Source organism: Phyllobates terribilis, unplaced genomic scaffold (assembly GCF_046119375.1).
Source record: "Phyllobates terribilis strain yellow unplaced genomic scaffold, ASM4611937v1 Scaffold_7__3_contigs__length_470593459, whole genome shotgun sequence".
NCBI classification, from domain to species: domain Eukaryota; kingdom Metazoa; phylum Chordata; class Amphibia; order Anura; family Dendrobatidae; genus Phyllobates; species Phyllobates terribilis.
The window spans coordinates 326,705,599-326,719,917 of NW_027362767.1; the positions used below are offsets into that span (position 1 = coordinate 326,705,599).

Consider the following 14,319-nt stretch of genomic DNA (forward strand, 5'->3'; position numbering starts at 1 on the left):
GAGCTAGTTCTTCCTGTGGAGAGCCACACCATCCCTGCTGCAGTAACATCAGCTTCAGAGGACTGCTCCGCAGCAGCGGCTCCCTTTAGCCGCATTCCACAGGTGGCATCACGAACTCTATTACAAAATCCCCTATAAATAATATTCCCCTTTTTGTTGACCGCCCTGGGCCACGGACCGGGCCAGACACCATGATATCCCCCCCCCACCAGCATCCACGGCCCTGGGGGCGCGTCATCTCACGCTAGGTGAGAAGGAGACAACTGTTGGTGCAATAGTAAGAAAATGGAAGAAATACAAAATGACTGTCAATCGAGCCTAAAACTACACGAGGGGAACTTGTTAATGATTTCAAGGCAGCTGGGACCACAGTCACCAAGAAAATCATTGTTAACACATTACGCCTTAAAGGTTTAAAATCCTGCAGTGCCCGCAAGGTCCCCCTGCTCAAGAAGGCACATGTGCAGGCCCATCTGAAGTTTGCCAATGAACACCTGGATGATTCTGTGAGTTATTGGAAGAAGGTGCTGTGGTCAGATGAGACAAAAAATTTGCTCATTGGCATTAACTCAACTGTTTGGAGGAAGAAGAAGGATGAGTACAACCCTATGAACATCATCCCAACCGTGAAGCATGGTGGGGGAAACATTATACTTTGGGGGTACTTCTCTGCAAAGAGGACATGACGACTGTACTGTGCTGAAGGGAAGATGGATGGGGTCATGTATCGCGAGATTTTGGCCAACAACCTCCTTCTCTCAGTAAGAGCATTGAAGATGGGTCGTGGCTGGGTCTTCCAGCAAGACAATGACCCAAAACATACAGCCAAGGCAACAAAGGAGTGGCCCAAAAAGAAGCACAGTAAGGTCATGGAGTGGCCTAGCCAGTCTCCAGACCATAATCCCATATAAAACTTATGGAGGGAGTTGAAGCTCCGAGTTGCCAAGCGACAGCCTCAAAATCTTAATGGTTTAGAGATGATCTGCAAAGAGGAGTGGACCAAAATTCCTCCTGACATGTGCACAACCCTCATCATCAACTACAAAAACCATCTGACTGCTGTGCTTGCCAACAAGGGTTTTGCCACCAAGTATTAAGTGTTGTTTGCCAGAGGGATCAAATAGTTATTTCTCACTGCAAAATGCAAATAAATTTATCTAATTTATACAATGTGATTTTCTTCATTTTTTGGGATATTCTATCTCTCAATGTTAAAATTAACCTGCCCTTAAAATTATAGACTGTTCATGTCTTTGTCAGTGGGCAAACTTACAAAAACAGCAAGGGATCAAATACTTATTTCCCCCACTGTGTGTATGTGTATATATATATATATATATGAATATATTATATAAAATGTTTTAGATTTAAATAAACCTGTTCCAGTAAAAGTGACTTTTATTACAACTAATAAATAGAAATCAAGGTAAGATAAAAAAAAAGTTGTACTTAAAAAAAAAAAAAAAAAAAAGTATATTGAAAACAAAGTATTAGAATTAGTGTAAAAATAGATAATTTACATAGTACAGAAATCTGTTTGCTTCACAAAAGTGTCACCAGAAACTTGCAGAAATTAATATGCCGAATATAATGTTTATGAAGGTTACATGTATATATATTTAGTTTAGTTGTTTGTTTTGTTGCTGGCATACTTCTTATACTGTTATTATAAGCTTAGTCTGAGACTAACACTCTTCATTAATAACTGTCACAATAGTGACATCTATAGGCTGCAAGGAATCATTACTCAATTCGTATTAGAGCACTTTGCATATCACACAATATCATTAAAACTGATTTACTATGGAAATTAGAAAACTTTTTACACCGAGGGTGCAGAATCTTTTCTAGTCGAGGGCCGCACTTTTTAGGGCAGCAATAATGATTACAGTGGTATTACCATCTGAGACATTTATAGCATACCAAAACTGTATGTGATTTGCATAATGCGTACATAGCCACATACAGAAAAGTATTTTCATCTTGGTCCAGATGGTTGAAAGCAGCACAGAATGGCATTGCGGGTTACATTGGGTTTATATGCCCCTAGAATTGTTGGCAACTATGCAGTTACATAAACGGGTGCATGTGTGATAGCCTGATATGAATGCTTCTAGTTTCACATAATATCCACTGTAGGGACTCAAGCTTTCTACCAGCGGTGAGGGGTACACACAGGTACTTTGCTTTGGTTCAGAACAGTCTCTAATAAACATCAAACGTAAACAAAGCAGATTTTCCTCAGCCAAAAGAACACATTCAATAACAAAAAAAACAGTCTTATCGGAGTAGGCACAGTAAAATTACACTTTCACTGAAAATCAGGCACTGCTATAACTTCAGGCATGGTCTGTCCACCATTAGAGCTCTCACTGCAGCTTCACTACCTCCGACACACCTGAGCCAATTCAGCTGCCTTTTATAAGAGCTGCAAGGCCCAGACTGGAGTATGTGGGAGCAACCATTCCCACCCAGGCTCTACTGCTCACTCCTAAATCCTGGACCCAAAATCCGTTCCATTTACAAAAATCTCTCAGTAACAAACCGTTACTGGAGCCATCAATTCCGGGACTTACCTCACCGAGGCCTGCCACCTAGGTGATACATACCTGCCAACCAGGACTTTCCCTCCTGCTTTCCTACACCACGTATCCATGCAGTACTGCAGTATGGTTTAGAGTTAATTCACACACTGTGATTTGGTTGCAGAAAGTTCTCCAACCAATTCATCTCTAACAGCCCCCATTCAGATGCATAGAACTTATTTTCAATTGCAGAAAATTCTGTAACAAAATCTGCAGCGTATGAATCCATCTTTACTCTGTAATTGCATAAATATATATTAGTATACTGTTTGGCTAATTAATTATCTTACTTAATTGGATCTTAGTAGATTGCTTACTAGCGAGATACCATTTTTATTGCTATAAATCCTACTTATTCTGAATTCTAGCAAATTAAATGCCTGAAAACAGCATTATTTTATAGGGTTTCATAAATTATGAAAAATAATAGTCTATTTTCTCTCCAATTATTTTAGATGCCAAATGGGGAGAGTCCACAGCCAAAAAATAGCTCATCTTCCACTACATCATTTAGCGCATTCATCGACCCAAGACTGCTACAATTCTCACCTCCTACAAGTCCTACGTGTTCCCGTGAGTACAAATGACAAAGATGGGGCTCTGCAGATGAGAAGCAGTCTTCAGATCAAACATATTATAAAATTGGTGATTGTGATTACAACCATGCTGTCACTAATGGCAGAAGCCACTGTACACATTTGACCCCTTTAGGGATATTGGCTTTCGCCCATAAGACATGCACAATTATGATGTAGATAAGCTGTAACATCTGAGGCTCAGCTCTCAAAACGAATGTCCAAAAGACTGGTGGAACAGGGCCAATGCCCTTCAGTGACAACACAAAGTATTTCATTTTGTGAGAATTGTATAGAGATACAAACTAAATAAACATACATGCATGCACATACAATATATATGTAAATGCACACACACTATGTGGATGGAAGTATTGGGACACCAAAACATTGTACCTACAGTAGCCTTTATGACCTCCCATTCTAAATCCATAGTCATTAATATGGAGTTGGTTCCTAATTTGCAGCTAAACAGCTTCCTCTCTTCTGGGAAGGTATTCTTCAATTCTTCAAGATTTTAGAGCGGCCTGAGGAAAATTTTGCCCATTCATCTAGAAGAGCACTGGTGAAGTCAGACACTTATGTTGGACAAGAAGACGTGCCTCACTATCTCAATAGTCACCCCAAAGGTTCTCAATGGGGTTGTAGCCATGGCTCTGTAGTCAATGTCTTTCCCACCAAACCCACTCAACCATAACTTTATGGACCTTGCTTTGTGCATTGGAGTACGGTTATGCTGAAGCAAAAAAAGGACTTAGCCCAAATTGTTCTCAAAAAGTTGGAAGCTACAATTGTCCAAAATGTCTTAGTATGGTGGAAAAAAAACTCATAGCTTTATCAATTCTCCACAAAACTTTACAGTTGGCACAAAGTCATGCTAAATCCAGACTGGTATATAAGTACGAAAAAGAGAACGCGATTAGTCACTCCACAGAACACAGTTCCACTGCTTCAGAGTATAGGGGTGGTATGTTTGATTGATACTACTCCATCCACTAAATTAGATAATCAAAAAGTTAATTTATTTCAGTTCTTCAATACAAAAAGTGAAACTCCTATTATATAGAGTCATTACAAACAGAGTGATCTATTTCAAGTGTTTATTTCTGTTAATGTTGATGATTAAGGCTTACAGCCAATGAAAACACAAAAGTCATTATCTCAGTAAATTAGAGTAATTAACAAAAAACACCTGCAAAGGCTTCTGATGCAGTTAAAAAGGTCCCTTAGTCTGTTTCAGTAGGCTCCACAATCATGGGGAAGACTGCTGACTTGACAGATGTCCAGAAGGCAGTCATTGACACACTCCATAAGGAGGGTAAGCCACAAAAGGTCATTGGTAAAGAAGCTGGCTGTTCACAGAGTGCTGTATCCAAGCATATTAATGGAAAGTTGAGTGGAAGGAAAAAGTGTGGTAGAAAAAGGTGCACAAGCAACTGGGATAACCGCAGCCTTGAAAGGATTGTTAAGAAAAGGCCATTCAAAAATTTGGGGGAGATTCACAAGGAGTGGACTGCTGCTGGAGTCATTGCTTCAAGAGCCACCACACACAGACGTATCCAGGACATGGGCTACAAGTGTCGCATTCCTTGTGTCAAGCCACCCATGACCAATAGACAACGCCAGAAGCATCTTACCTGGGCCAAGGAGATAAAGACCTGGACTGTTCCTCAGTGATCCAAGGTGTTGTTTTCAGATGAAAGTAAATTTTGCATTTCATTTGGAAATCAAGGTCCCAGAGTCTGGAGGAAGAGTGGAGAGGCCACAATCCAAGCTGCTTGAGGTCTAGTGTGAAGTTTCCACAATCAGTGATGGTTTGGGGAGCCATGTCATCTGCTGGTGTAGGTCCACTGTGTTATATCAAGACCAAAGTCAGCGCAGCCATCTGCCAGGAAATTTTAGAGCACTTCATGCTTCCCTCTGCCGACAAGCTTTTTGGAGATGGAAATGTCATTCTCCAGCAGGACTTGGCACCTGTCCACACTGCCAAAAGTACCAATACCTGGTTTACACACAACAGTATCACTGTGCTTGATTGTCCAGCAAACTCGCCTGACCTTAACCCCATAGAGAATCTATTATAGAGAATCTATGGGGTATTGTCAAGAGGAAGATGAGAGACACCAGACCCAACAATGCAGACGCTCTGAAGGCTGCTATCAAAGCAACCTGGGCTTCCATAACATCTCAGCAGTGCCACAGGCTGATCGCCTCCATGCCACGCCGCATTGATGCAGTAATTGATGCAAATGGTGCCCCGACCAAGTATTGAGGGCATTTACTGAACATTCATTTCAGATTTTAAAATCATTTTTCAAGCTGTTGTTATAAAGTATTCTAATTCACTGAGATAATGACTTTTGTGTTTTCATTGGCTGTAAGCCATAATCATCAACATTAACAGAAATAAACACGTGAAATAGATCACTCTGTTTGTAATGACTCTATATAATACTGTACATGAGTTTCACTTTTTGTATTGAAGAACTGAAATAAATTAACTTATTGATGATATTCTAATTTAGTGAGAAGAACTAGTATATACTCATATGTATACAGACTGTAAATGGTTCTATATTAATATGTTGTAATGTTATAAAGTTTCTGCCTGCAAAAAAAATACAATTATATAACAGTTTTTTAAAAATTCATGCCTTTTAGCCCTTTGCGAGTTGTATTCATATCTAACTTGCCATTGTCCTTTGCATTTAGCTAGTGGCATAAAAGTTGAGCCTTTCCGCAGAGAAAATGCTAGGAAAGGATCGGTTGTCAATGTTAATCCAACAAATATTCGACCTCAAAGTGACAGCCCGGAGATTCGCAAGTATAAAAAGAAATTCAATTCTGAGATCCTGTGCGCCGCTCTCTGGGGTGAGTTTATAGGATTACACACATTGCAATCTAAATTTTTTTTGTAAATGTGTAGCAAAGGAGATCGCCTTAAATATAGTCGATATCTCTCTCTAACCTCCCTCTCTGTTGGAGTCGCACACACATTATTATTTTTCTTCACCCTGGTCTTACAGGTTTTTCATCTTGAAGCTGTACAATTTCGAGTGTATTCCTGTTGCCAGAATGAAAATCTAGACTTTTATTGCATGAAGAAGAATTTGTAGCACATAAAGCTTCTTCTGGCCATTCCTTGTACCTACAGATACACAAATAGCAGTCACCCAGAAATGAAGTGGTGGCTAGGTAATATGATATTCAACCGCAGCAGTCTGCTCTTCGGAAAGGTTTATCTGCTAAGTACAGTACTGTGCAAAGTTTTAGGCAGGTGTGCAAAATATGCTGCAAAGTAAGAATGCTTTCAAAAATATTCGTCTTAATAATTTATTCAAAGTGAAGGAACAATACAGAAATCTAAATCAAAGCAATATTTAGTGTGACCGCTCTTTGACTTCAAGACAGCATTGGTAACTTCTAGGTATAGTTGTACACAATTTTTGAAGGAACTCAGCAGGAGGTTGTTCCAAACATCTTGGAGAATGAACCACAGATCTTCTGCGGCTATCACTTGTACAAACTGTTCTGTCTCTTCATGTAATCCCAGACAGACTCGATGATGACGAGAACAAGACTTTGTAGGGGCCATATCGTCAATTCCAGGACTACTTGTTATTCTTTACACTTTAGATAGTTCGTAATGACATTGGCTGTATGTTTGAGGTCGTTGTCCTGCTACAAAATAAATTTTGAGACAAACAGATGCCTCCCTGATGGTATTGCATGATGGAAAAATATCTACTTTTATTTCTCAGCATTAAGGATATTATTAACCGTGATTAAATCTCCAACTCCATTTGATGAAATACAGCCCAAAAACTTTCATGGAACCTTCACCATGCTTCACTGTTGCCTACAGACACAGTTTATTCTACTTCTCACAAGCCTTCTATTACAGACAACATTTTTGTTCATCAATCCAGAGCACCTGATGCCATTTCTCTGCATGCCAATTTCTAGGTTTTTATGCATAATTGAGTTGCTTGACCTTGTTTCCAAAGTATGTTGGAGGTATGATTTTTGACTCTTACAAAATCATATACAGTAGGGGTATACTATGTACGTCTAACAAAATAATTTTACCCTTAAAAGTTAACTTTTATTGATATACTTAAAATCTAATTCCCAAAAATAAACCACATAAACACATAAAGTGTAAACATTTTTTACAAAGATATTTAAAATATATATTTTTATCATATTAATGATAATTGCATATAAATAGAGGGTCACTTTCCCTATAGTAACCTATAATTCCTTCCCAGCCTACCAGCGGAGGTTGGCACCCTAGGGACACAAATTGGTGCCCCCGCTCCACGGCGGGTCACCCTCACTGCCTCAAGATTACCCTATAATTTGGGGACACATAAAAGTTTTATATCACAGTTTAATTCATAAACCAACTAAGCTACTCATAAGGTAAATAAGATCTTTAGGCAACCGTAGTGCCATTTATTTATATGTATAGGTGCTGATCAGGAGTCAAGATTCCCACGAAAAAAATATCTATGGGGCAGAGTAATCATCCATAAGAGCCAGATACCCTATACTAAACTCTGGATGTCACTGATTCAATGTATAAATACACTCATAAGGGTTAGAGGCAGGGAGGAAGGGATCTCCCTATTCTTTATCTAGATTTCCTTCCCTGCCTGCCAGCGGAGGTTGGAGCTCCCGTTCCACGGCGGCCAATCCTTACTATCCCTGATTTACCATGGATGACAGGGGAAGATGTAGGTGCTGGGGCACCAATTCATGTCACTTAGGGTGCCAACCTCCGCTGGTAGGCAGGGAAGGAGGTATGATATTTGTCACAATTCTCCCATGAAGAACACTTGGCCAGACGACTCCAAACAGTACAGTAGATGGCTACTGACAGCACTGAGCTGATGGCACTGCTAGACATCTTCAGATTTTCCATGGGCGTAAGCATGATGTGTCATCTGCTGCACTATGTTTCCTTAGCCGACCATTTTGTCTATGATCTTCAACATTGATAATTTATCGGTGCTTTGTCAAAAGAGCTTGGCACAGTACATCTTGAAACCCCAGTCTGCTTTGAAATCTTTACCTGGGAGAGACCTTGCTGATGCAGTATAACTACCTTGTGTCTTATTGCTGTGCTCAGTCTCGCCATGTTGTATGACCTATGACTTGAAACTTTCTTCCACAACCTCACCTTTGTAGCAGAATTCAGCTGTTCCACACTCAGTTAATGATTGTGTTTTCACCTACATATGAAAAGCATGATTATTAATACCTGTTTCGTATAATTGCTTACTCATAGACCTGACTACAGTCCAACAAAAACCCTGAATTTGTGTAGTTTAAGCTATATTGAGAGCAAAATTGGTTCACACCAAATATTGATCTGATTCAGATTTCTCTTTTGTTCATTCACTTTGCAGTTTGCTAATCGCTAAAAATAAACTATTAACATTTCTAATTATGACAGCATTCCTACTTTGTTTTCGTCACATGCCTAAAACTTTTGCACAGTACTGTATTTGTATTTCTCATGGGAAAAAAATAAATCAGAAAACATTTTATTTCAGCCATATTGTGTACCAATACACTGTGGACAATTTTTCATTGTTACGCTCCTGTTTTTTTCCCTCACCTTCTTCTAAAAGCCATAATCTATAATTAATTTTTCTGTCAGCATCGTATTGGATCAGCTCCTAAGCCCATTCTACATATGTGGACTCTAACATGGATGCACAGTTATGTCCATATGCATCAATTCATTGCATACATTTCCAGGAACAACAGAGGAACATAACAACCCAGAGTTCTAAAAAATTCTTATTATTTCATTAAGAAAACAAGTATTTACTTTAACAGACAAGACAGGACAACTGACAAGTGCTCTTTAAAGAGGACCTGTCAATTGCTTAAAAAAATTGAGTTAAATACAATGTAAAATTCCCCAAGCTCACTTGATTCTGCCGCTCTTTTCCATTTTGCACTGTGTGCTGAGATATTTATATTTGCTGCGTTTGGAGCGAAATATGTGATATTTATGTTTTCAGACCAACTGGGCATTTCTTCAGAGTCTTATCTGGGGATGTGCACTTTCAGCCCTCCCTTCCAGATGCTGCCAATCACAGCTCAGCAGTTAATCGATCAGTCTCTGATACTGCCAAGGTATGATTGGCAGATTCTGGGAGGGGTGAAAGTGCATGGCCCAGAGAAGACTGAAGAAATGCCTAGTTGGTCTGCAAGCAGTTGTAGACTGTCTACCAGGGTGGTCTCTCCCAGAGTACAGCGGGCTGAGGACAAAGAACACGACCAGAAAATTTGTTAGGGAAATACTTTCTACTTATAACAAAAACTGAGTTACCCTAGAAATGCAAGAAGAAACAACAGATACATTTCACAAACCCCTAACCCAAGACAGCTAGGACCCCTGCGCTGAACAACCGATAGGCCAGTATGTTCTATAGGTTAAACTATTATTTGCCTGACCTGTGGTTATACCTAATGCGGTAACCGAGTGTTAACCAGAGCAAGGATGTAATTATCACAAACTTAACAATTCTCTAAAATTACAATACTGTTATGCTATCTATACACAAGTTCACCCACTGAGGGGAGTATCTAGTTAAGGTTCACACAGCCCTATTAGCAAACAATGTCTCTGAGAATCTATGTTTGCAGCCAAACTCTCTCTATAGTCTGCATGCACGCTCCCACCGGGATCCCTGTGGTGGGGCCAGAGCTCAGGACTTACCGGCCATAAACTGATCACTGAAGAAGCTGCCTGATTGTCTGATCTGCCATTTAGCTGGAAAACTGAGGAGTGGATTCTTGACTTGTCACCTGATAGGCTAGCAGAAGGCCATTCACATCACAGCAGATGCCTTGGGGGGAATCCCACTCTGCATCCAACCCTAGTCATCCCCGTTGAGTAATTCTTCCTCTCTGACAGGAGTCACAGGAACAGTTGCACCCTTTTCTCAGTAATCTGACCAGCTCCCAGCACACTTCACAACCTGTGCTCTCAGTATCTCACACTAATGTCCTGCTCAGTCAGCTTCCTGTTCCAACAGACTAAAACACAATCTTGTCAGCCATAGAGTCTCTTCCAAAGGCAACAGTGACTTATAGTGGCCGAAATCCGATACTGCAACACTGTCCAAACATTCCCATCTCACACAGAGATTTCACATACTGTGCGCCAAAAAACAACTATGCTCCAAAAAACAAGAATTGAGATTAAGATTATCTCTGCAATGTAGTGACACAGAGCCAAACGAAAAAGAGCATCCGAATCAGAAGAGTTCAGAGATTTTTACCAGGTATTTAACGGATTTCTTTGAGCAGGTGAAAGGTCTTCTTTAAACACTATAGGTAGTTGATACGTCCAACTCCTGTATTGTGTCAGATGCTTCTGCTCTGCGCTTGGCAGCAGCACTGACAGTAAATGGGTTGATTGTTGCTCTGATGCTGAGCAGCATGTACATGTAATATGCCCCTGTTTGGATGTCTCCAGCAAAAATAGTAATATTAAATAAAGAGGTTATCACAAAGTAATGAGTATATATATTATTACAATTGTAAAAACACTTAAATAGTTGGATATACTGTATCATGTAATAAGATATACCATAGTCGGTAAGAAACAAGGCAAGAAGTTATCAGGCAGCCGAGTGAGATTACATTGCAGAAAGACAGATGATGCTGAAAATTAGACAGGTGGGAACATTCATTAGTTATGAGAGAGAATGTGATCACCGCAGGAATTGTGTTTGCAAAAAAAAGTAAAACTAAAAATAAAGCAAACAAATTTATTAACCAAATATTATAGGTGACATTACTGTACATTTACTATTGAGCCATTTTTCCATTATAGAACCACTAGCTATGTAAATGTTCAGGACAGATACATGTTATTCCTCCAATCTGTGATGTAAGCCTAATTATAAGTCTACCTCATTTCTGGGTCTGAGATCTGGGAATAGTGTTTTCTCTCTGCACCAATTTGTAAATTGTGACCCAATGTCTGAATTCTTTTAATCTGCTGTGTATTTGATGATGTACTAGTTCTGTATTTCTGAGGGCACCGCAAATCGCTGTGTTCAACCTTCTTGAGTGCCCTACTCCACCTCCATCAACTACCAAAATGATGGAGCTCCTCTCACCCAGGAGCACATAGTGACATATGGCAGCACAGGAAATGTCTATAGCTTTGTAAGGAGATGGACAAAGGGAAGATTTCCACAATTAATGTATAACAGGATGTCCGCAAGATAGCGTTGCTATCTACTGGCCAAAGATTGTAGGACAAGGAAAGGATTGCATCATCAGGAACTGTATAACGAAGCGCCTGATTCCTGACGGGAAGATATTGGAGGAGACACCAGGTCAGGTAACAGCTGTGGCACAGTTAATAATAAAAGGCCCAGGAGGGCAGTAAAGGGGAGGAGTTGTCACCTGAACCTGTAGCAGGATGGACGTGGGATGTCGCAAGGTTGGCTTATGGCCAACATATCGATTGACCAGCTCTGTGTAAAGAATCAAGTGACTAGATCCGAGTGAGGAATCGAGTAACCAGATTCGGGGGCAAGTGACCATAGCTGAGTTTCCGGAATTGGAGTCGAGAAACCAGAGCTAAGCGATCCGAGCCAAGGGAGCAGAGCCGAGAGAGATGACCAGGCCGTTAAAGAGGGACTCTCGTGTTAACTGTGACTTCCGGTGTAGATGTATGGTACACAGAGGACCTGGGCCATGCTTCAGGGGATGAAGGCGGCCAGCGTAATAGGTGTGCAAAGTGACACACTTGCGCCCTAAAAGTGTGGTATCATAGGTCTCTGTTAGAGCCTGTAATACGGCTCACATTGCCTAGAGAGTGAGAGAGAGACAGCGGTCACGTGCCCGATAGTGACAGTGATGCACATCAGGTTGAGGTATTAAGACTAGAGATGAGCGTTGTTCTACTCGAACTGTTCGCCAATCTCAAATTCGAGCTGTTTTGGGCGGTGTTCGAGCCGTTCGGCGAACACGAACAATTTGAGAAAAATTCGGCTGTTCGAGGTTATGTTCGATAACTGTTCGTGCACCAAAATCATAACTGGATTTTTTCTCAGTAATGATGAAAATTAATGTTAATACGCAGTTTGAGTGTACAGCGGGGTGGGGGGAGGGGCAGGGGATGGATCTCTGCAGGAACAATGAAGATCTCCATTTTTTTTTCTCTTTCCCGCATTTGCAGTGGGGAGGTGCAATCTGTCAGCCTATCAGCAGCGCACACACGGAGCGAAGTGCTTTTTTTCACACAAGCAAGGGCATGTGTGATTGGCAGTGTATGTCACATGTCCTTGCCCTATAAGACCAAGCCATTTTCCCCGTCGCCACCATTTTCTCACTGCTGCAGCTGCGTGTTAGACGGCACCGATGTTGCTGTGTGCGCTATACCTTGTTAATTTCAAGCCAATTTTCGCACAAATATACAGATAGCTTGGGAGTAGGGAATAGTTGTGATTGCAGTCCTTTTAAGGACTAGGTTACAGCATTTCCTACGACTTTTATCAGGGAGGTCTGTGCTCTTAAATAGATAGGTTGTGGGAGTAAAGACTAATTGTAATTGGAGTCCTTTTCAGGACTAGGTTACATGAGTTCCTATCAGTTTTTGCCAGGCAGGTCTGTGCCAGTGCTGTGCAAGTTTTTTTCACAGCATTTGGCTGAATCTAGCAAAGCTAATCCTTTTTGGCCTATTGCAGAGTGTGTTAGTCAGTGGAGTAGCCTATCTGTGTTGCAAGATATAACACCTGTGTATAGAATACCAATTTTTTTACTGCACCTAGTGAAGTAAAATCTTTTGGGCATAGCATCATTCTATTAGTCCATCTATACTGACCTCCATCAGGTTGCAAACTGAATATAATTATTTTCTGCATCTAGCTCTGAAAAAATATTTGGGCTTCTAGCAGTGTGTGTGACTTGGTCTATTAGTCCATCTATACTGACCTCCATCAGGTTGCAAATTAAAAATAATTTTTTTCTTCATTTAGCTCTGAAAAAATATTTGGGCTTCTAGCAGTGTGTGGGACTTGTTCTATTAGTCCTTCTATACTGACCTCCAGCAGGTTGCAAATTGAATATAATTTTTTTCTGCATCTAGCTCTGAAAAAATAGTTGGGCTTCTAGCGGTGTGTGGGACTTGGTCTATTAGTCCATCTATACTGACCTCCATCAGGTTGCAAATTAAAAATAATTTTTTTCTGCATCTAGCTCTGAAAAAATATTTGGGCTTCTAGCAGTGTGTGGGACTTGGTCTATTAGTCCATCTATACTGACCTCCATCAGGTTGCAAATTAAAAATAATTTTTTTCTGCATCTAGCTCTGAAAAAATATTTGGGCTTCTAGCAGTGTGTGGGACTTGGTCTATTAGTCCATCTATACTGACCTCCATCAGGTTGCAAATTAAAAATAATTTTTTTCTGCATCTAGCTCTGAAAAAATATTTGGGCTTCTAGCAGTGTGTGGGACTTGGTCTATTAGTCCATCTATACTGACCTCCATCAGGTTGCAAATTAAAAATAATTTTTTTCTTCATTTAGCTCTGAAAAAATATTTGGGCTTCTAGCAGTGTGTGGGACTTGTTCTATTAGTCCTTCTATACTGACCTCCAGCAGGTTGCAAATTGAATATAATTTTTTTCTGCATCTAGCTCTGAAAAAATAGTTGGGCTTCTAGCGGTGTGTGGGACTTGGTCTATTAGTCCATCTATACTGACCTCCATCAGGTTGCAAATTAAAAATAATTTTTTTCTGCATCTAGCTCTGAAAAAATATTTGGGCTTCTAGCAGTGTGTGGGACTTGGTCTATTAGTCCATCTATACTGACCTCCATCAGGTTGCAAATTAAAAATAATTTTTATCTGCATCTACAGTACCTCTGAAAAAATATTTGGGCTTCTAGCTGTGTGTGGGACTATTGGTATTAGTCCATTTATACTGACCTCCATCAGGTTGCAAATTCAAAATAATTTTTTTCTGCATCTAACCCAGCCAATAGTTTTGGCCTAATACCACAGTTTGGCCACTCAGCTCTGCTCGGTTACCATCCATTGTTTTTTTGTGCAAACAACTCCAGAGTTGTGAATTAGTTAACCACCAAAATGAGTGCAAAAAGGCCTGCTGCTGGTGGA

The 14,319-nt window shown here is 40.3% G+C and overlaps 1 protein-coding gene across 1 annotated transcript in view; it reads left to right on the forward strand.

Moving 5' to 3' along the window:
* LOC141154783 (traf2 and NCK-interacting protein kinase-like) overlaps positions 1-14,319 on the forward strand; it is a 329,519-nt gene that overhangs the window by 194,938 nt on the left and 120,262 nt on the right. The window contains exons 18-19 of the mRNA XM_073641189.1: positions 3,041-3,158; positions 5,873-6,031. Of these exons, the coding sequence (XP_073497290.1) occupies positions 3,041-3,158; positions 5,873-6,031 (277 nt within the window). The remainder of the gene's footprint in view (positions 1-3,040; positions 3,159-5,872; positions 6,032-14,319) is intronic.